This window comes from Eleutherodactylus coqui, chromosome 3, assembly GCF_035609145.1.
Source record: "Eleutherodactylus coqui strain aEleCoq1 chromosome 3, aEleCoq1.hap1, whole genome shotgun sequence".
Lineage (NCBI taxonomy): Eukaryota > Metazoa > Chordata > Amphibia > Anura > Eleutherodactylidae > Eleutherodactylus > Eleutherodactylus coqui.
Window position 1 is genome coordinate 180731007 of NC_089839.1, and position 22828 is coordinate 180753834.

At 43.6% G+C, this 22828-nt stretch overlaps 1 protein-coding gene across 3 annotated transcripts in view; it reads right to left on the minus strand.

The window, feature by feature from the left end:
• Positions 1-22828, minus strand: part of CFAP20DC (CFAP20 domain containing) — a 416942-nt gene that overhangs the window by 267972 nt on the left and 126142 nt on the right. For all 3 annotated transcript variants that reach the window (XM_066596613.1, XM_066596612.1, XM_066596614.1), the window contains exons 7-8: positions 22656-22809; positions 8778-8942 (exon numbers count right to left, since the gene is read on the minus strand). In XM_066596613.1, coding sequence (XP_066452710.1) covers positions 8778-8942; positions 22656-22809 — 319 coding nt within the window. The remainder of the gene's footprint in view (positions 1-8777; positions 8943-22655; positions 22810-22828) is intronic.

Genomic DNA, 22828 nt, shown 5'->3' on the forward strand with positions numbered 1-22828 from the left:
CCCATAAAGCAACCCCCGACGGCGGGGACCCGGTGGAGGCACACGTGGTGTTGCAGCTACCGCCGCCATCTTGCGGAGCGGACCCAGCCGACAACAACTCGGGCCCGGCGAGCCTCTATCAGCGCAAGGGGGCAATTAGACGCCGGGCGAAACAGCCAAAGTGCCAACAGCCACAGCGACACAAACGGCAGATCTGCACTGCTGCGGCTGACATAACCTGCACTCAGAGAGTTGGACTGCCGGAGCTGACGGTGAGAGATCAGGAGAAGAGGTCATACAGAGGTCCCCTATCTGAAGGAGAAAAGCAGCGCCAGCAGCAACAACCAGTTAAGTGTGCTGGGGGGGAAGGGGAGAAAAGGAGCAGCAGTTCTTGTATACTATATAAATACGTGCTAGAGAGTGGGACCCCCCTCCCCCACAATACCTAGAGAAAAGGCCAAAAGAAACAGGCCCAGAATACCCCCCAAAACAAAGGGGGAGAAGAGAGTAAGACCTGCAAGAGACCACCACAGCTGATTACAAAGCATAGAGCAGACACCACGCAGATAAGCCCTGCAACAAGTATACTGGTGAACTCAGCACTATAAAATACAGGCAGACAGCCGAATACGCCGCTAAATACCTCTGACAGAACAACATGGGGCCCACCAGGCAGAACGCTGCAGCAGACAAATTAAAGGCATTTGTCAGAAATGAAAATCGCAGAGATGCAGGATCCGACTCTGTGCCGCCGGCCCCGGGGGGCTCATCCCCTCCGATAAAGAACACTAATCCAAACCTAACAGAAGGGACAGTCCAAACTCTACAACAATTATCCGAACAGCTACTGACAGCAATTCAGACATCCACGACTACTCTTACCAGTAAAATCGATGAAGTTAAAATGGATGTCAGTCTTCTTAGACAAGACCTTCAAAATCTGAGAGAAAGGGTCACAGCGACGGAAGATAGAATTTCTACGCTAGACGACACTGTTCCCCCAATGTCAGCCGCAATAAGAGATCTTACGCAGAAGGCCGACTATTGGAGACAGAAAGCGGACGACCTCGAAAATCGTTCACGACGCAATAATTTGCGTATAGTCGGCCTGCCAGAAAGAACCGAGGGACAGAGACCGGAAGAATTCTTAGAGAAGTGGCTCCGCGAGCTTCTCCCGAATGCAGAACTATCGCAGGTCTTTGTCATCGAACGGGCTCATCGAGTGCCAATGAAGCCACCCATACCCGGTGCCCCACCCAGACCGCTACTGGCAAAGTTACTTAATTCCCGTGACAGGGATAATATTCTGCAAGCTGCCAGAAAAGGAGGACCCTTACGCCACGATAACGCTACGGTCTCCATCTTCCCGGACTTCTCGGCGGACCTCCAGAAGCAAAGAGCCTCGTTCTTCAATATTAAAAGGCAACTTAGAGATCTGCAGCTCCCGTATTCTATGATGTACCCAGCGCGACTACGAGTGATAGACGGAGATCGCACCCGTTTCTTCTCCTCACCATCTGAAGCAGAAGAATGGCTGACCACCAGACGACGGCCAGAGAGACTGTAATGTATATCAAAACCTAACCATTATTTCTGTCCTCCTGTAGGTGACGGGACTTTCATATTATATGTAAGAGGCCCATCAAGGCCGCCTAGCTGAGATGTGAGTTGCTGGTCTGGGGGGGGAACCACTCCCCCTCCGGGTCACCCCTGACAATAACCGCCCCGTGCTCGCCTTTCCCCCTCCCCCCCTCCCCCCCCTCAGAACTCCTTGTTCCCTCCCATCTTCCTGGAAGGGAGTCCACCTAACAAATGCACAATATGACATGGTCGGTTCACACCATTGTATCAATAACCAAAACCACAAGTATAGCAACGATGGAGCTATGCTAAGTTGGTTACCCCGAGTTAAAGTTAGCCACGAATACTAACGCAACGATAGTCAGTATTCAAAGCCTGTTCAGTTGTAAACGGTTGTAAGAGTTATAATTTGGTAGTACGCTGCCATGATGTTTTTAGAGTGTATGCATCGGATATTCAATGTTTTTTCTATAAATGTATTGAAGTGCGATTACATAGCGGGTAGGGGGGATGTAGTGGGGCGTGGTGGGGGGTCTCCTGGCGGACAGAGTAGCATAAACAATTTCATCCGGGCTCAATTAAAACACCTTTGCCAATGGCTGAGATGATTTTTGTATCCTGGAACGTCAGAGGCATGGGATCCCCCAGGAAGCGAGTCATAATAAACTCCTTAATACGCTCCTGGCGACCGCACGTGTTATGCCTCCAGGAGACCCACCTCACGCCCGAAACCTCTAAATGCCTGCTAAAGCCATGGGTTCAGTGGTCGGCACACTCATACCATACATCATACTCCAGGGGGGTGTCTCTACTGATAGAGAGGTCCATCAGATGGGAGGTAGAACAATTAAAAAGAGACCCAGAGGGTAGATATATTTTCGTAAGAGCCAAAATAAACAATGAACCATATGTACTCCTATGTTACTATAATCCACCAACAACGTCAACAGCCCTGCTGGCAGAAGGCATACAATTTGCCTCATTTACACCAGATGTAACGACTATCTGTATGGGGGACATGAATATGGTCATGGACCCACACCTGGACAGATTTGGGGGGGGTGCTCGGGGGGCGGGAGACGGGGGCCCGACTCGCCTGGCCTCTATGATCTCGGTGGCTGGATGGCTGGATTTATGGCGAACATTTCACCCTCACCAACAGGAGTTTTCTTGCCATGCAGCCCATAATCATGCATTGAGCCGCATAGACTATATATTTGGATCCCCCTTGTTATTTACAAAAATAGAATCTATAGAATTTCTCCCAAGAGGGGTCTCAGACCACTCACCAATCTGTATGGTCCTCAAAAAACCAGTTCCCCCTGCAATTAGGAAGCAACGGATACACCCGTTCTGGCTTTCACTGCTTGGCCCAAACGACCGAATATTAGACCAAATTCAAATATACCACGAGGCACATGAGGAAAGCCGGGATAGGATGCTAGTGTGGGAAGCCTTCAAGCCATACCTTAGAGGATGCTTTACATCCTCAATCTCTTACATAAAAAAAAACGCAGCTAGAGAGGAAGAACAGTTAGCGCAACAATGTCAACAATTAGAGAAAGAATTCATAGCCCAACCCTCAAATGAAAAAAGAGATAAATGGCTACAAGTAGGTAGAGAGTATCTGACACACTTGAAAGAGAAGGCTCAGAGGAGACTATTCTTCACCCGCCAGTCCTTTTTTGAGCTAGGTAATCAGTCCAGTAAACTGCTAGCATATATGGCCCGGCAAGAAACTACCTCCCCGCCTATATTGAGGATTAAATCGGCCGAGGGTACGGTACTCACAGACCCCCAAGATATACTAGAAAGATTTCAACAATTCTACCAAGACCTATATCAGTCCCAGATTAACTATACCTCAGCAGAGCTAGAGAACTACCTAACTAACATAACATTCCCAGTAATACAAGAAGCACATAGATCCCTACTAGATGGCCCTATCACAATAGAAGAAATACAGGAGGCAATGGAGGGCATGGTGAAAAATAAGACCCCGGGTACAGATGGCATACCAGTAGAAGTCTATCTTCAGTACAGAGAGGAAATAACACCACAACTACTCTCACTATATGAGGATATATTTGAGAAAAGACGCCTCCCAGAGTCGATGTTGGAGGCTAATATAGTCCTTATACTAAAGCCTGAAAAGAACCCGGAGGAGTGTGGGTCGTACAGACCTATCTCCCTCCTAAATACAGACTACAAAATCCTCGCCAAGGTGCTGGCCTTCAGGCTGAACCAAGCAATCAAGGATATCATACATCCGGACCAATCCGGATTTATTCCGGGAATGTCCACATCCGATAACATCCGAAGGACCCAGGTAATTACGCAGGTGGGACGGAGGTGGAAGGAAAGCTGGGCACTGGCCTCATTGGATGCCGCCAAGGCATTTGACTCAGTGGAGTGGCCATACCTGATGGAGATTCTGCGGAAATTCGGGTTCGGGGAGCCGTTCATCAGGTGGGTCTCCATCTTATATACAGCCCCGACGGCAAGAGTAGTGGCAAATGGCCTGATCTCCGCCTCTCTCCCACTTCACAGGGGAACCCGACAGGGCTGCCCACTTTCTCCCCTCCTATTCGCGATTGCTATAGAACCCCTAGCACTAAAAATTCGACAACACACACTATATAGGGGGATCCGGATTGGTCCCAGAGAAGACAAGATAGGATTGTATGCGGACGATATAATACTCTACATGTCAGAACCCCAGAGCACTGTGCCCTTAGCCGTCTCCCAGGTAGACAAATTCGGGAATTTTTCAGGCTTACGTATCAACTGGCAGAAGTCTACCTTTATGCCACTGAGAGAGGAGGAATGGAGGGTGGGGGAGGTATACCACAACCTGCAAATCGTCCCCCAATTTAAATACTTGGGAGTCTACATCACCAGGGACCATACTCAAAGTTTTAATTTAAACATCGCACCTCTATTAGCGACTCTGCAATTAAAACTAAAAGCCTGGAGCTCCCTGCCACTATCTGTGGCAGGAAGAATAAACCTTATTAAAATGATAATTCTCCCCAAATTCCTGTACCGGCTAGAACACGCAGAAATAACTGTAGCACAAAAATTCTTTAAAACAACTAATTCATTAATAACATCATTCGTATGGGGAAAGGCCAGAGCCAAACTCCGTATGGAAACTCTACAAAAGCCTAAAGAGCTAGCGGGGATGGCGCTGCCGGACTTTAAAATATACTACCTGGCAGGGCAAGTCAGATATATACGTCACTGGCTGTCGGGCGCTCCTCTCCCGAACTCCGAGCACCACCTGATGTACTTCCTTTCGGAGGCATCCCTCTGGATAATCCTGGAAAAACCAGGGCTGTTGACGAAACCAATGCTGCCCATTCACAGACTCGCAGTAAGTGTCTGGAAGGCATGTAGGAAACTGACGGGACAAGAGGACACCCCTCTGGAAACCCCCTTATGGAACAACAGAGCGCTGCCGCATTTATTGAATCTCCCAGACAGACAATTTTGGCTAAATCTGGGAATTACCGCACTGGAACACCTATACATTGACGGGACACTAGTCTCCTTCGAGCAATTGCAACAAATGTACGTGGGAACCTAGAACAGGATTTTTTAGATACCTGCAACTCAGACACGCATTAACAGCGCAATTCCCAGAACCCAGAAGACCCTTCTCCACGTACCCATTAATAGGTATACTGCGCACACAGGGCCCTAGGGGCCTAATCTCCAAGCTATATACCCACTTGTTATACTCTAAGATCCCCAGTACACAAATGGTGGTATTGGAGAAATGGAGGGAGCTGATCCCAACACTGCCCGATGAAGACTGGGAGACCGCAATGGCCACCTACACCAGGGTCTCACCAGCCGCGAACAATAAGCTGACCCAGTTATATATCCTACACCAATGTTATCTAACACCAACTAGACTGCATAAAATGAACAGATCAGTAACCAACCAGTGCCACCGATGCCACGCAGCAAAAGCAAACTTTAATCATCTAATATGGGGGTGCCCGATGGTATACACATATTGGGAAGAGGTCACAGAATTCCTGACCCAACTGGTGGGAATACCAGTACCACTGGACCCAGCAATGTGCTTACTGGGGATTATAGACGAGGAACAATGGCAACATTATGATAAAATATTCCTCACTAAAGTATTATTCTATGCCCGCAAAGTTATAGCGCTAAGATGGATGGACAGACGCCCTCCGACAATTACAAAATGGCAGAGTATTATCAATACCATCCTACCGTACGAGAAAATAGTCTACAAAAACAGGAAATACCCTGAAAAGTTCGACAAGGTGTGGGGGATTTGGTGCGGGACAACAAGCACAAACTTCACGCAAGAAATGTTCCAAAATTTATTAAGACAGAACACACCCAGACTTGGCAGGTAAAACGAGCAACAAAGCTACGAATATTACAGATGTATATGCCGAGATATTTTGAATAAACATAGAGAAAATGTAATGCACTTGTGCACTGAATGCCGTTAACAGAGAATTTTCTGATGTATGCAAGGTTTAACCATTTGTTAGTGTATGTAAATACACACGGTTTGAGAAATTGTTTATCCATGTAATGTATAATACATGCTGTTTAATAAAACATGTTTAAAAAAAAAGGGGGTGAAGTGAACCTGCAGTGAGGAGTAAAGTGGGACATGGGTCCCCCACTCTTGGGATCAATGGGAGTTTCAGCAGGGAGACCCTGACCCATCAGATTTATCACATATCCTATAGATGGGAGATGAAAGTCAATCTTTGTACAATCTCTTTAAGTAGTAAATCTGCATTGTTATGCAGTGATACAGAGCAGAGTACCCATTGCTATTTAAGAGACCTTTCACATGGGTGGAATTAACCCGCCAGGACATACCGCAAGACACAGCTTAAGCTGCCGCTGTGGAATTCCACACGATAAACCTTAGATCTAACAGCGGGTTATGATACAGAATTTTAGGCAGATTTAAGCCGTTCTCAGTTCTGCATCAAAATCCTCAAGTAGCCAAGCGGATTTTGTTGCAAAATTTACCATATGTTGGGGTGCATCTTGCATGCTAATTTTACTAATCTGAAAGGTCAATAATAGAGATGAGCGAGAACGCTTGGATAAGGCAGTTACTCGAGCGAGCATCACTCTTCTCGAGTAACTGCATTCTCGTCTGAGCAGGCTCGGGGGGACGGCGGGGGTGAGTAAGTGAGATCTTTATCTCCCCCCCCCCCCCCCCGCTCACTCCCCGCCGCCCCCTCCCCCCCTCCTGAGCCTGCTCGGATGAGAATGCAGTTACTCGAGAAGAGCGATGCTCGCTCGAGTAACTGCCTTATCCAAGCGTGCTCGCTCATCTCTAGTCATTACCAAGGCTATTTAAGGTAATCTAGGTAAGCTTTGTGACTCTCGGTCTTTATAAATGTGTCCATATTAGCTGTCACATAGCATTTCTGGATATAGATACGACCAAGGAGTAACTAGAGAGAATTGTTACCAACTTGATAAAAATGGAAACCAGAATATCGTAGCTGGTAGCCTTCAGAAAGCTCTTTAAAAGGGTTGCCCAACTGTAAACTATAGTTTACAACTATAATAGCTATTGGTGACCTGTCCTCAGGATAGATCATGTACAGTAGATTGATGGGAGTCCATTGCCTTGGACCCCTGCCAATCAGCTGTCTGCCAGGCTGGTGCACTTGTTTACTGAGCTGATTTCTGCAGGAAGCAGCCAGCTCCATTCGCACTGCAGTGCTCAGGCTTGGTATTGCAGGTTATGTTCCCCTTGAAATGGATGGGAACTGTAGTTGAAATACCAAGTCTGGTTACAGCAGAAATCAGCTCAATGCGCAAACATACAGACCGCTAATCAGAGAGGGTCCTGGGTGATAGGCCTCCACCAATCTACTATTGATGACCTATCCTAAGGATGTGCCATCAATAGTTTACAGCTGGACAACCCCTTTAAGAAACATTAGGAGACCACAGACCCTTTCATGAAAGCTAATAAAATGAACAATTCTTTCAAATTCTACGCTTTATAAGCACAGCAGTCTGGGCTGCGATATATAAGTCAGGACAAGAAAAGAAGTGACCAGCGAGGTAATCATTGTGCCAGCTATATAATCTACAAGTAATAAATAAACCGAAGTGATTGCTTTGTGCTCCTTCATGTGTGCTACAATGGAAAAGTATAGGTAACAGGTGCGCTTTAAGCGGAGAGCGTTCTCTCCGAGTGACTCTTAGCAGCATGTATTTATAACATGTCATGTGATAGTTCTGTAGACTGAGCACATATATTCAATCACGGTGACAACAGCCGGCACAGCGAGTCTGTCCTGACAGGTAATATACTTCATCTCCGGTACCCACACCCTGTCTGTAAAATCTCTCCTTTATCACAACGCGGACTGCCAGCAAAAGCCGTTACTCTGATATATGGCAGTTGCCAACTCAATATCTTGCCGCTAGAAAACAAGTGACAAACCCTGAGAGTTAAAAGTAGATTTCAGTTTATGCTGAGTTCTCTATCATCGTATGTGCAATCCGTGCCCAAGGAGAATCAGTCAGATGGAAATGTTGGTCTCTAAGAGGGTAATGGGATTACAGAACGGTTACAAGCCTGATATTTGAAGAGGAATTTCATGTAGATTTATAATATTAGTGTTTCTTCTAGTGAATCGATGAATAATTATTGGTGAATGTGCTTTTCCTGAGCTATTTTCCTAATTAAAGTGGCAAAGAGACTATTGGCACTGGCTGTTAGATCTGGCACAGTACTCAGATGCATACCTTGAAACTCCCCATTTAGGAGACATTTTTAGCATCTTCGCTTATCTTCTAAGAACATCCACAGTATCAGCCAAGAATTCACACTTTGGGATTCCCTCTGGGGTCTATTTCATGGTAAAGTCCTATAACAAGTGACAGTTGGGAGGAATGCAACAGGGAACAATAATGCCCCTATTTAGATAAGGCCATAATATCTAACCAGTGACGGAGAGTTGTTAATGATAAGAATGCCACTAGGGTCTTCTTCAGTTACGAGGATCCTAGGAAACAGCTGCCATCGGTAATCATTTGTTTATAGGGAGGGAAAATATATACTCCTCAAAAATGTGTGCAGAATTCTCCATTAAAACTGGTCAAAAACATACAATGAATAACAGCACCAGAAATGATCAGTCTAAATACATCATAATGAAGGCTGGATACATATAACCTACCAGTTTCCGCTGGTAACACAAGTTTCCCGTCTTCTCGGTGTTCAGTGTTACGTAACTTTCTAAGGTCTAGAACTTGGGTGACTTGCTCCACATCAGTGGTAATTTGGCAACTTCGAGGAATTGTATCAGGGGGCTCACAGTCTGAGAATGCCGATTCATATATGTCTGTAATTAAAAAAAAATCACCATAGCTGTTTGTCCATTTCTTCCGATACATTCAGATGCCCTTTTTTTAAATCTCTTATTAAATATATTAGTAGATACAGTACTAATGCAGTTTATGCTATTTTGAGGAATCTGTTAATATGCTAATTGGCACCTTGAACGAAAAAGTACACATTGGAGTATATATCCCATAGGCTGAGCAAAGGAACAGATGCCATCTTGTACTATAAATTCTTTAAGCTAGCATTGTTGAGAGTTGTAAGGTTCAAGAAATTATATTTAAAAGACTTGAATGAAAATTAGCTTTTTTCACCTATCTCAAGGATAGGTGATAAAAGTTTCACCATTTAGATCCCCACCAATCCCAAGAACAGGGATTCTGTGTCCTCCTCACTGCACCTCCCACAGTGAGGAAAAGAATGAAGGAGTGTCTATCCTGATGTGCAGTGACAGTCCATCCATTTTCCATGGGACTCAATGGGAGGGCCTGTACGCTGCTATTTCCATCAGCCTCATTGAAATGGGGCTGTTGTAATATCCACATCACTGTGGGTGGGTGCAGAGAGCCTGCAGTGATGAGTACAGAGGGATAGCATGGGACCCCTGTTCTTGTGATTAGTGTGAGTCTCAAAGGCGAGACCCTCATCAATCAGACTTGTTATGGATAAGTGATAAAAACTGAGTTTGGTAAAACCCCTTTAAGAAAAATTTGAGAGTAGGGCAGGCATTTGCAATTATATTACAACTTTTGTGCTATCCTTGAAAGGGTTGTACAGCTGATTACATTATTAATGGTGTAAAATAATGGAAGCAATGCCTTACTGATTACCTGTTGCTCCTGTTTTGCCGCTTCTCGGGTCCCCGACTGCCCTCTACTTCCTGATCCCTCTCGAAACACCTTAGTCATTGGCTATTATTTCTGGTACTTCTCAATTGACATGTGATTGGTTTCAGTGGTACATGTTGAAAGGAAATAGAGACCTGATGGGTACCTGGAAAGTGTTGGAATGAGGGGACTGATAATTTAAGTATAAAAATAGGGGTGGCAGCATCCAAGGTGCAATTCAAATGGTTTTTATTCTTCCCAAGCGATGCCACTCCTATTTTTATACTTTGTGGATTTTTCAAGGATCTATTTGGATCAGGTCCTTCCTTTTGGCTCGTGCATTTTCTGGTCCAGCCGAATATGGTGTTAGATTGTGCTGTCTGCATCCCTTCATTTCTTTCTTGATAATTTAAGTATGACTTATTTTATTTTTTTAACACCATTTTGAGCCTTTAAAAACAAATATCATCAGCCAGATAACCCCTTTAAGTTGATGCCAGTTTGAGGTACCTACTTCATATAATTCTAATGATGAAGGAATTTTGCTGCAAAACCTGGTATGCAGTTACATCTCAGGTACATATGCAAATGATTAGAGTTGTGGCGTGATTAGATCAACATTCTAGCCACCTAAGGCCCTAAAAGTAATTCCATCCTTGGCCTGTGAAAAGGCTCTCAGAGACTACACATGTATATTGGACCTATTTCTCCACTTCTGTAGAGCTTGTTGACCACTAAACATGCCCGGTCGGGTTTAGCCTTATTGGTATCAGACCAATCAATTCCTGATGAAGGCAGAGCCCAACCTTTCCATGTCCAAGTCATTCAGAGAACTCATGAGGCTACTGAGAATATCTAGAAGCAGCAAGGCTGGCCATAGGCTAGATGACACTCTGTGTAATATTTTTCATTAATGTTCCCTCATGGTGTACCATAGTGCCTAAATCATACACTTATACAGTGTTTAAATGAAGATACAACACAGTGATTAACTACCACCACCATACTGTACAGTTCTCAAATAACACTATCAGTAGTCTAATCAACACTAGCCAATCAATAGCCAAGGACTGTAGCAATACATGAGGGAAAGCACAGTTGGTCTTCTACAGACTTGGGCACAAACAGTGGGATCCGGGGTGCAAGCTGTAGGTGCCTAGGCTACCAAGGCCAGTGATACCCTCTTCAGTACAGAATTGTGATAGACCCTGTGCAACTGTCCAAGTTGCAGACCCTAGTGAACACATTTGGACCCTCTAGGGTGAAACTGAAAAGCATTTGCCTTGTCAGCAGGTATTTTTGAGAGCTAAATGAGTTCATGTATATTGCAATTACATATAATTCATGATAAAAGAATATAACACCCGCACAACCACCTTCAACAATTATGCAAATCGTCCATATTCACATTGTGACAATAAGAAAAATAACCTGAGCTGTTTCAATGAAAGCCTCTTAAAAAATGTCTTTATTGAGTCTTACAAATCAGAATTCTATTTGTGTTCATGTCGCTTGCCCGGAATATAGATAGTCAGAGTACAGTGCATTTCTGCACATGTCCTAAGTTTTCAATTTTTTTTTAATTAACCTATGCAGTTTGTAATCATAAAAAGTACAGTATGTCATAAACTTTTGTATTAATTGACAGGCAAGAAAAAGATGATAAATAGGATGCCATTTTTCTTTTCCGTTTCTGGTGCGTACGTACTGATGGCTTTTTATTTGTAAATCTATCACAAATCTTTAATCTTCCTTGAAAGATTTTTTTTGCCAGATACAAATGACATTTCATATTCTTGGCAAAACTTTTTTTCTCCCCTATTTGTTTTATGTCAACTTTTCTTTTTTTTCAGTTTTTTTTTTTTTTCAGTTTCGACTTTCCTGAAACTGTATAATTTATTTAGTTTTTCTGCTAAGCAGGATTGTGCTAAGCACTCGACACATTAACTCAAAATGGAATGTATAAAGTAATTAAGATATTTGCATAACCTCTTTATAGACGTCATAAATCAAACATTACCATTGTTCTAGAAACAAAAAAGCACACAATAAAAAAACAAACCAAGCTTTCATTTCCTTTCATTCGGCTCAAAGCTTTTATGGGAAGTAAAAAGGTTTGATAAGTGTATAATTCTAATGAGGAAGGAAATATATACTCTTGGTCAAAAAAAAAATCAAGCACCTAGAAGGAATTGTTGCTTTGATGTAAAACTCGGCATGCAGTTACTTCTCAGGCCAATATGCAAATGATTACAGTTGTGGTGTGATTAGATGAACGGTCTAGCCATCTGAGGGCCTAAAATTGGTTCCACCTTTGGCCTGTGAAAAGGCTTCCAGAGGCTACATCTGTGTATTGGACCTCTTTTTCCTCTTGTGTAGAGCTTGTTGACCACTAGACATGCCTGGTCAGGTTTAGCCCTGCTGGTATCGGACCAATTCGTTTCTGAAAAAGAGAGGGCTAAGCCAAACACTACCAGGGAGGTCATAGGCATCTTCTCCTCATACACTGGCATCTCTGACAATAGGGACTCATGCCCAGGTCCCGACTACACTGATTCCGGTGAGGGTCATGTGAGGAAATGCACCTAAATGTTTGGTGCACACCAGAGAATCTTTGGGTAGGTCATAAAACCAATGGGAGTTGTCATTGCAGAACATATAAAACTGTTTTATTTTCAACAAGCAGCAGTATCCACACATTACATTGGTCCATTTTCATGGTGCTTTACAGTCCTTGTGCTTGGTAGTCCAAGATGAAGTTAGAAACAGAACAAACAGTATTCAGGCCCATTGACATAGGATACATGAAACAGTCCAATAACAATCCTAAGTCCAGGTAACTGGGGTAAGTTTTCTTCAGGCCTGCTAGCATGGGCCTCTTGGAATTCTCAGAGGAGGGAACAGGGGAAATCCACATTTCTGACCTCATTAATCCTCTTTCTGTTCACTACAGCACAACTCAGGAGCAAATTCCTTTACCTCCATTCGCAGATTAGCTACCCACTCGCTCTCTCACTTCCAGTTCCATCTTGTTCAGCTCTGTTCCCACCTCCTCTTAAAGAATCAGTCCAATAAAATTAAACAATGTAAAAAAAAGTACAGCAGCTCTTAACCCCCACTCCCCCCTTACACATTTATAGAGAGGTTGTGTCTACAGAAGTAACTTACCTAATATTAATAAACATAATAACAGATATTACCTCACCTGATTTCATGTAATTCAGCACATATATAAGGATTCTGTTACGATCGTGTGGGCAGACTAAGCATGGGAGCCCGCACGATTGTACCCAAAAGGGGTTAGAATGGATGGGATGGACACACACAGGTAGCACCAGGGTCACACGGGATTCACACAGGTTTCAGGCAACTGACCCTGTAATACGCGGGAGGAATGACAGTGGCCCTACCTAAGCAGGGAACATTGCCCCAATAAGGGCAGCCCAGCGGTCTTCGGATCTGGGCCCTAGCTGATCCTAGGAGCCACGCCACAGAACAGGAGACATACACATGCTACATGACAGGGACAGGACCACAGGATACACAGAGCCAGAATACACAGCATACAGCAGCCACGGGTAACAGATGATAAGCTGAATATAAGTACCAGGTATTGGTTGACATTTTGTACAAAACATGGAAGCTAGCAGGCCACTTCACGGCTCCTGGTTATACCACTAGTCCCTACACTAACCAGGAGTCCAGCAGAACCAGACAGAGTTCACACAGAAAGCTGCAACAGGACACAGATAGCAGGTCACGCAGCAAACTGACACAAAACTGACAGAATTTAAACGTACAAACGGACATGAACCAGCAAGACACAGATCACTCAGCAAAGCTTGCAACAGGACAGAACAGAGCACTGGACACACAGCCAGCTGCAACATATAGAAACCCACTCAGACTCCACCCAGAGATCACATGCACGCAGATGGAACTCACAGCAAGTCTATGTGTCCTCATACCAGGGGGAACAGACAGTCAGCCGCAGAGCTGACATAGGGGGCTGTGTCAGGGATCCACCAACTGACACACTGGAAGCAGAAACACAGACCTACTTGCAAACACAGATCAGAGTGCGTACAAGCTGAACAAGACTGCTCACCCTGGGGACCCAGCCACACTGACCAGGAGCTGGGTTTATATGTGAGCACAGATCCAGGAGATTGGCTAGCAGGAAGTTCCACACCCAGCTAGCTCAATTAACCCTCAACCACCTGTAGCTGTGCTGCTAGGAGTACATAGTACAACAGAACCCAGCAGCACACGTAACAGATTCTAGCCCTGAAATGCATATATAAAAACAATTATTTTATGGAACTCAAAAGCTCAACACCGTCACACACGAGCATCGGAGTGGAAGCTGCTGCTCCGACTCTTAGTTAGCAGCTGAGAAATAGATATAAAAAAAGTTGTCCTGCACTTTTTTCAGGAGTAAATTAATCTCATCTTCAATGAAGCCAAATCAATTATGTCTATGGGAGGTCCCCTCTATGGAGACCCCCAAATCCTGCAGTGTAAGCCTTTTGTCTCACGCTGACCTTCACAGGAAAGCCCAAGCCTTTTTAGGGTATTAAATGACTATTTATTTAAACATACATATAAAACAGACTAACAACATAACAAACCTAGGGAGGGCAGGTGTAACACATTTCTGGGTACTTGCAGCCCTTTCTCAAGCTGCCCCATGCTTCAAAATCCATCCTTACATAGCAGAAAGCCTTCTAGCAATCAATGACGTCACTATGTTCCCATACACACACACATATATATATATATATATATATATACATATATACACACACATATATATATAATATAAACTCATTTGAGCACTGTTCCTAATATATTGCTATTTGTTACTTAGTGGCTGATGTTTTAACTGCATGCACAGCTGTCGTTAAAATTATTGGGAGCTGTGCCTGCAGTTACAAGTGCTGGCCACTACATAGAGGTTGAAGCAGCAGCTTCCGCCCCGACTCTGTGTTTTGTGGCACTGAGAATGGGCACCGGATCATCTGATAAGCTGGGTCCCGAGCAGAAGGCCCAAGCTAATCAACTATGTATAACCTATTTTGAGGATAGGTTATCAATAGTATTTACCTGGAAAACCTCTTTAATTCCATCACATTTAATCCTGCCTAGAGCTCCCTATGACTGCATGCAACTCATACAATTTTACTCTATGACAAAAAAAACATGAGCGTACATAGGGATCTATCAAACCTTGAAAAACTGTCTCAGCATTGCCCCTGCATGCTCTATTTCTCAACTATATAAGTCTTATAAGTCTCTCCTCCCGGGAACTCTCCCTCCAATCGAACTGCTCTGCCTGGGATAAGGAGCTTGGGATAATCTTTGAGGAGTCTCAATGGACAAAATGCACACAGAATTCTTGTTGGCAACAAGAAGCTACCTTCAAAATAATCTTGTGCTAGTAATTTGTGTTTAGCCTCTTTCAGGAGGCTAAGAATGTTCTTATAGGTTACTGGAAAAGCCAGGTATCTCCCTTTCTGAAGGATTGGTTTGCTGATTTGTTTGTCCTCAACAGAATGGAAGGTGTGATCGCCACAACTCCCACCACTGGGGACAGGTATCAGTATACAGGGAAGGCTTGGATATAATTACAACACAATGTTTCTTAGCGTTACACTCAGACCTAAGGGGGGCTAGATTCCTTTATCCAGGGTGTCTTCCCTAATCTCCATCTTTGCCTTACTGCCCTTTCTCTAATGTCCTGTCCCATCCTACATATTTAGTTTCTACTTTTATGTTATTTTGAAAATCTGAATAAACATTGAATTGGAAAAAATCATGTTTGTAGCTGAAGCTTGACCCAACCACAACCGTTTGAAAGAAAATAAATTAAAGAGAAGCCAGCTTATTAGTATGATGTTTTTTCCACTTGTGTTGATGTAGGGACACTGCTCACTATACAATGAGCCAGCAAAATACTTAAACAAAGGTAAACTTCATCCAACTCTTTTGAAGTGCTCAATGAATTTTACCTTTGTTCAAGTTGACCCAAGCAGAGCCTGAGTCTGCATCGGAAGCTCAGTTTGGGCTCTCTGCTGCAAATCTACCTCAGAATCCTGGACAAAGTAGTGTAGCATATTGTGTTTTCCTGTCTGGGAAAATACCGTCAGGCATGATAGAAGCTGGATGGACCCCATTATAGTCAATGGGGTCTGTCAGGTGCCATTTGGTTTCATTATAGAACAGGTCTATTACCAGCAGGGATTTTCTTCCTGCTCCTATGATGGAACAGGAAAATGAAATTCATTAAGCAAGTGTGAACAGAGCCTTAGACATACAACACTTCCTAAACATAAAAGTTCACGATATGCAGAGTTTAAACATGTCACTTAGGGCTCTTTTTTACACGAATGTAGGCGATTTTCAGTCGACCGTGTCATGGCACAGCACGACCGAAAATCGCGTGAATGAGAGGCAGTCGTGACCAAGTCAGACGTGTAAGATTTCTGGAACATTTACTTAACGGAAGATTGCATCCTAATTCGAAATGTGTTGATCCTGTGATACAAATTTACTTAGTAAACAGGCAAACATTTCTACTTACCTGAATCTAGTGTTGTGTAAAGTGCCTGAATATCTGGAGAGCCGAAATCCTATTCATTGCCTACCTGAGGGAATTCTCCACAGGACGGAATCTACTGGGCTGCATCCCAGCTTTTACTGCCACTAAAATCTGCAAAGGGTTGTGTATGCACAACCCTTACAGGTGTGTGGAACCTTCGCTTCACCTTTTATTGTGCCTTCAACCAACGTGATCCGGCACATGAAGTGCCTTCCATATGTTTGCTGAATAGAGTGGCATTGACACGGGGTGATTAGATATACAACTGCTGATTTTATCCCTTTTTTGCTAGAAATAAAAGAAGCCCCAATAAATGTCACATTCAGAGGGCAGAGATAGAGAAGTACAGATGCAGCAAATGTTTTCTCTACAGTGATAAGTTTTGTGACATCTTAAGCCATTGTTATCTTAACACAACAAAGGCTTAAAACAATATTGAAAAGGAAAATAAACTGTGCAACAGAAAGTTATCTTAAAGGGATTACCCATGATTAGAAAAACATGACTGCTTTCTTCCAAACACAGTTGTGTGTAGTATTGCGGCTCAGCTCCATTGAAGTGAATGGGAGCTGAGCTGCTACACCAGACACAACCTATAAGACAAGGGTGGCAATGTGTTTGGAAGAAAGCAGCCATGTTTTTCTAATCCTGGAAAATGCCATTAAAGGGGTTATCTGACGACAGGTTTTACCCATCATTCAGACATCCCAGCTATGGCTAAGTTCCGTAGTAAGTGGCAACAGGCGGCTGCCTATGCACACCACCGCTTTATTTCATTCAATAGGACCTCTGAAGATAGCTAAGTCGGATATCTCTGATGGTCCCATTGAAGTGAATAGATACAGAGAAAATGAAGCAGCTGACTAGCAGGATGCACGAACTTGGCTGGAATCAATTGTAGAAGAGAGCAAGAAAAGGATCCAGAATCCATAAAATCACGGCTTCATTGAGACATATTAAAATCTCAACAAGAAGGACATACATTGACGCGTTTGAAGCTGTCACTGCGACTTTTAGTCATATGACTAAGAGCTGCGGTAAAAGCTTGAAATGCATCAGTGTCGTACCATTGTATGTCCCTCCTCTTGGGATTTTAATGTTTTGATTGGTAATGCGCATTCGTGGCCATCTGCCACCATTCGCTTTGGAACCAAGCCTCTAATGTAGTGTCTGAATGATGGGTAAAACCTGTTGCGACACAACCTTTTTCATATGTTAAGAGTGAAGATAAACTTTACTACATCAGTACTAATAAATTAATTAGCACAAAATATTCAACCTGTGGTGTTCAAAGGTGGACACTCACATTAAGAGCGTTGATTTCATGACTTGAAGCAATCTGGTTCAGTTAAATGGTTCTTTTTAACGATTCATTGGCTTCACAGCTCATAATTAAAAGGGAATTTTTAAAATATCCCTTGAAGTCCGAAAATGATCAGTGACCAGCTTCATTACAGTAATTTGTGGTCTCAGCGAACTGGCCCAAAGTAGAAAACTGTGTTATACATCAGAAGGAAAGCTAAAACAAATACTACAGTATTAATTCAATTGCCGTCATTATTTTTAATTGTTTTGATGGTTCTACAGATAAAAATGTATATATCTCTTATATATTTAAAGTTTTCGGCTTCAGACACGGCGATTGCTATCTGGGTTTCTTAGAAGTTAAGATTTGCGGATTTAATGAAGCGTGGCAGGAGCTGTAATTTTATTAGGAAAGTTAGCTTGTTTCTTATAATTAAACATAAAATGAATATTTAAAGCTACATGTATACGGCGTAATACAAGAATATATTTCTGCAATGTTCTTATAGGTCCATTAAGCGCAGATACAAATTGGCTCCCATAAAACAGTGAATACTATCATACACTGTACAGATTCATAGATACATTCTCTGCAGCTTTTAGGAATGGAAGCATTGCTGAATAAATGGCCGCTTTCAGAGGAAAAAGTAAATATCACAGAACGCCCCGCAGCTTGTATTACAGTCCAGAGCGGTGCATGAGGCCTAAGTGTAGTCTTTTCACCAGGAAATGCACAGCAATTTGGGAAAGATTAACCCTCTGCATTTTAAGAGCTCAGCAAAGCTATTAGAAATGAGCAGAACTGTGAAGGCAACTCAGGCCTATATTATTATGCTGGAACTCAGGATCAGCACAAGTAAACAAATCCGATGCATTTGCAAAATTACTTAGCTTTTTTTTTTTATAAATTGTAAAAGTTAAAACATCTTCAAAAGGCATAAACTTTTTTTCTAAGATCATCAGGATTTATGCAAAAAGGAAATAATTGTGCAATTCTAGTATGTTAAGGATTATTTGCCTCAATGCAGATACGTTCACCCTTACCTTATTTCTCATTTGCTTAAAAGGGTTATCTGGGGACATCCTCTTTCCTTAAACTGGCTCAGCCTGCTCTAGTAATATAAAGGAAGATATAAAGGTAAGGTACCTTTACGCAGTACGACTACTGGGCACGTAAGCGCCTGACAGTTGTACCAGCGACTATCGCTCCTGTGCTTTACAAAGGAGCGATAGTCGTTCAAGTGAATAGAGACAGAGCGCGCCAGAGATCTCTTCTGACCGCCCTTCTCCATTCACAGTAAACAGGAGGCGCTCATAGATTGAGCAGCTCCTGTTTACACTAAAACCACTCAGCAATTGTTACTTATGAATGAGCTGAAAAGGAATGACTAGTGACAACTAAGCGACTTCTTGCTTATTGCCCTGTCGGGGGCCATGTGTACTTGGGCCAATAGTCACCCGAAATTACTCATTTGAGCGATTATTCAGGCGACTATCAAACTTTGTGTAAAGGCACCTTTCCCGCTTCTTTCATTTCACCAGCACCTGGCCCTTGCTGGTCCTCACTTCGGGGTGCAGGTAGCCAGTGATGACATTATCAACACCAGGGCCATGTGATCATTGCAGCCAATCACCAATCCCATTCAGCCAGTGAGATGTTTGCAGCAGTCACATGAGCTTGGGACATGTCACCATTACTCTCCCTCGAAAAGCAAAATCAGCAGAGACCATCAATTTCTAAACAAATTACCGTATATACCGGCGTATAAGACGACTTTTGAACCCCGAAAAATCTGCTCTGCAGTCGGGGGTCGTCTTATGCGCCGGTAATACAAAAAAAAAAAAAGTGTAAAAAAAAAAAATTTTATTACTCACCTCCCACGGCGTCCTGTCGCGCTCCGGCAGGATGTCGCTCGCTCCGGCAGGCTGTCGCTCGCTCCTCGTCCCCGGCGCAGCATAGCTTTCTGAATGCGGGGCTTGAAATCCCCGCTTCCAGAAAGCTAATACACACGCCGGCAGCCATGACAGCATTGAATGGCTGTGATTGGCTAAAGCACACGTGGCTTCAGCCAATCACACTATTCAATGACATCATTGAATGGCTGTGATTGGCTGAAGGCGCACGTGTTAGCAATCACACCCATTCAATGATGTCATTGAATAGTGTGATTGGCTGAAGCCACGTGTGCTTTAGCCAATCACAGCCATTCAATGATGTCATGGCTGCCGGCGTGTGTATTAGCTTTCTGGAAGCGGGGATTTCAAGCCCCACATTCAGAAAGCTATGCTGCGCCGGGGACGAGGAGCGAGCGACAGCCTGCCGGAGCGAGCGACATCCTGCCGGAGCGCGACAGAACGCCGTGGGAGGTGAGTAATAAAATTTTTTTTTTTTTCTCCACTGAATACCGGCGTATAAGGTGACAGTTGGGGGGTCGTCTTATACGCCCCGTCGCCTTATACGCCGGTATATACGGTAATTTTTTAAAATGAAACGGAAAAATATCTCACTTCCACCTTCTGATATGAGTTTTATGTTCTATTGTGAATAAAATATACTTAGATGGGATTTCCAAAGCATTCCATTCCTTTACATTTATTTATATTTTCCTTTACATTTTACACTGCTTACCAACTTTTTTGAATATAGGTTGTAGCAGAAGTGCCTCAAGAAGGTAATAATTTGCTTCACACCTTATATAGATGATATATTTACACTTTTGTTATAGTGCGCTAACCACTAGAGATGAGCGAGCATACTCGCTAAGGGCAATTACTCGAGCGAGCATTGCCCTTAGTGAGTACCTGCCCGCTACTAAGCACACTTCTATTCAGTAAACTACTCTTGTATATTTAGCGGAGGACAGGCACTAAAATAGTTGTTCATATGAATTGAAGCAGGTTGTCCTGGACTGTCAGGGATCCTACAATACACGATGCAAGCAAGTTCTAAGCTCTCCTAATTTTATTTCTCAGGAACAGGAGCAGATAGAAATATGGGGCACAATGTAGAAGACGCAAGCATTCTTCTGGGATGAGTGAGATAGATAGCAGCATTGTCTAGTGCACAGAACCTACATGACAGTGCACACAATTAGAAGTATTTGCAATACATAAAATGGTGATGCTCATGTTCCAAGAACAGCCTGTAATTATTCATTTTTTTTCACTTGCATAAATAAGGAAGATGGAAAAATACCTCTGCAGCGCCACCTATTGGATGGCGGCATTCCTTCGAATCAATGTGACTTTCTTACAATGATTGGGAATATGAAACTAAGCCTGAAAACCATGCACATACCACTGTTTTGGGGTGTCTGCCCTTCATCAGTGTGCAGCAGGCTTCTGGCTTAGTTTGTGGGTCAAGAGGGGTGTTGTGTCTCCTTAAGGGGAGCACCCAAAAAGTGTGTGAAGAGACACATAGGAGGTGAGTGGGTAAGTGGATGGCATAGTCTCTCCCCAAGGAGAGCACCCAAAAGGCTTGTGGGGACACCTAGAATGTGAGTAAGGAGACTTATAAGGCCATGCTAGTGTAGTATCCAGAGTTAATGGGGCCCCTCCATATTGTTATATGTCTGTCGTGTGTCAATGTCTTGTCAGTGTCTTATTCGTGGCATGCATTAGGTTTATGTGTATTACACGTTTGCAGAACTGAATGGGTTAATGTCTGGTATGTCTAGTCCTGTCTGGAAAATGTAAAGTTTTGTATGCATCATATGTGGTCATGGAATTGTGCCTGGGATATATGTGTTTGCAAGGATGCAATGCGTGGTGAGTAGCAGTAGTAGTAGTAGTGGTAGTCAGGTCAGAAGGAGAAACCTGTCAGTCAGGAAAGCAGAGTGAGGTCTTACAGTGTGGAATTCAAATGAGCGCGCCACACAGACACCAGTCTGTGTGTGGAGGAAATGAAGGAAGCCGAGCAACTTCCTTAGGCTCGGCCTTCGCCCATTCTACTCAAGGGACCTCGATGCTGCTATTGAGCACCGAGAGCAGGACAACATGAATGTTGACTGGTAGAGAGAGAGAGTCGCCGGAAACGGGATCACACAGATAACTGGGACTGTGAATTAACCCGAGAATCTTCCCTGTTGCAGGACTTTGGTTTGTCACACATGTACCAGGACTGTTTGTTTGGAATTATTTTGAGAAGTTTACAGAGCTGACCATTCCCAGTTCTTGTTCAGAAAGTAGCCCTGTGTGTGGACTACTTTATTGCATCAGGAAGATCCACTGCAGAGAACGGAACAGTGGCGTCACGAGTGATAATCAGACATAAGGTAACCCCCGGTTACAACCCCTGTGATCTCACCCAGCAGTAACTTTGTCGGGTCCCGAGCTACCCCCCGGGGAGGAGATGGTAGAGCCCCAGGACAAGGCCTTTCTCTACTCTGCTGCCTCCTCAACTGTGGGCCCGCTCCTCGGATGCTGCACTATCTCCTCTGGGTAATTTATGCAAGATGGAAAAAAAACTCTGCAGCCCCACCTATTGGATGACAACATTTCTTCAAATCAATGTGACTTCCTAATAAGTCTTAACAATGATTGGGAATAAGAAACCAAGCCCGAAAACCATGCACATACAGCTGTTTCAGGGTGTTTGCCCCTCATCAGTGTGGGTGGAGATCTAAGCTGGTTCTCAGGTTGCTGTGGGCACTTTCAGCCTATCCTAGGGATCTGCATGCCCCGGGCATAAGCTTCCAACATTTTTTTCATGGGTGACAAGTAGTCAGCAGGCAGCATATTTCTTGTTAACTCGTTAGCAATAGTTATTGCATGGCTTGTTATATAACAGAGTCTCTGATAAATGTTTGGGATGCAGCCTGCATATAACTTGATCAGTTGCAAAGTGTAAGAGGCACAACTTGTTCTGATGAAAATAGTCTATTGCGTGTAAAAGGACCTAAAGGCGGAAAGCCTAGAGGGCACCCACCTTACAAACTTATACATTAGTTGACTTACAGACAATAAAATCAATTTTACAAACCTTGTTCCACGGTGTCCTGGGGCTTTAGCTTCATGGTATAAATCTTCCTCAGTTTACAGTTGGCTGAAATAGTGATTCCATCCAATGACTGGAAAACAGCACTTTTGAATATCCCACTTGTAAAGGCAGCAAGGTCAATACAGAGATTGCACCACTATGAGAGAAGAGATTCA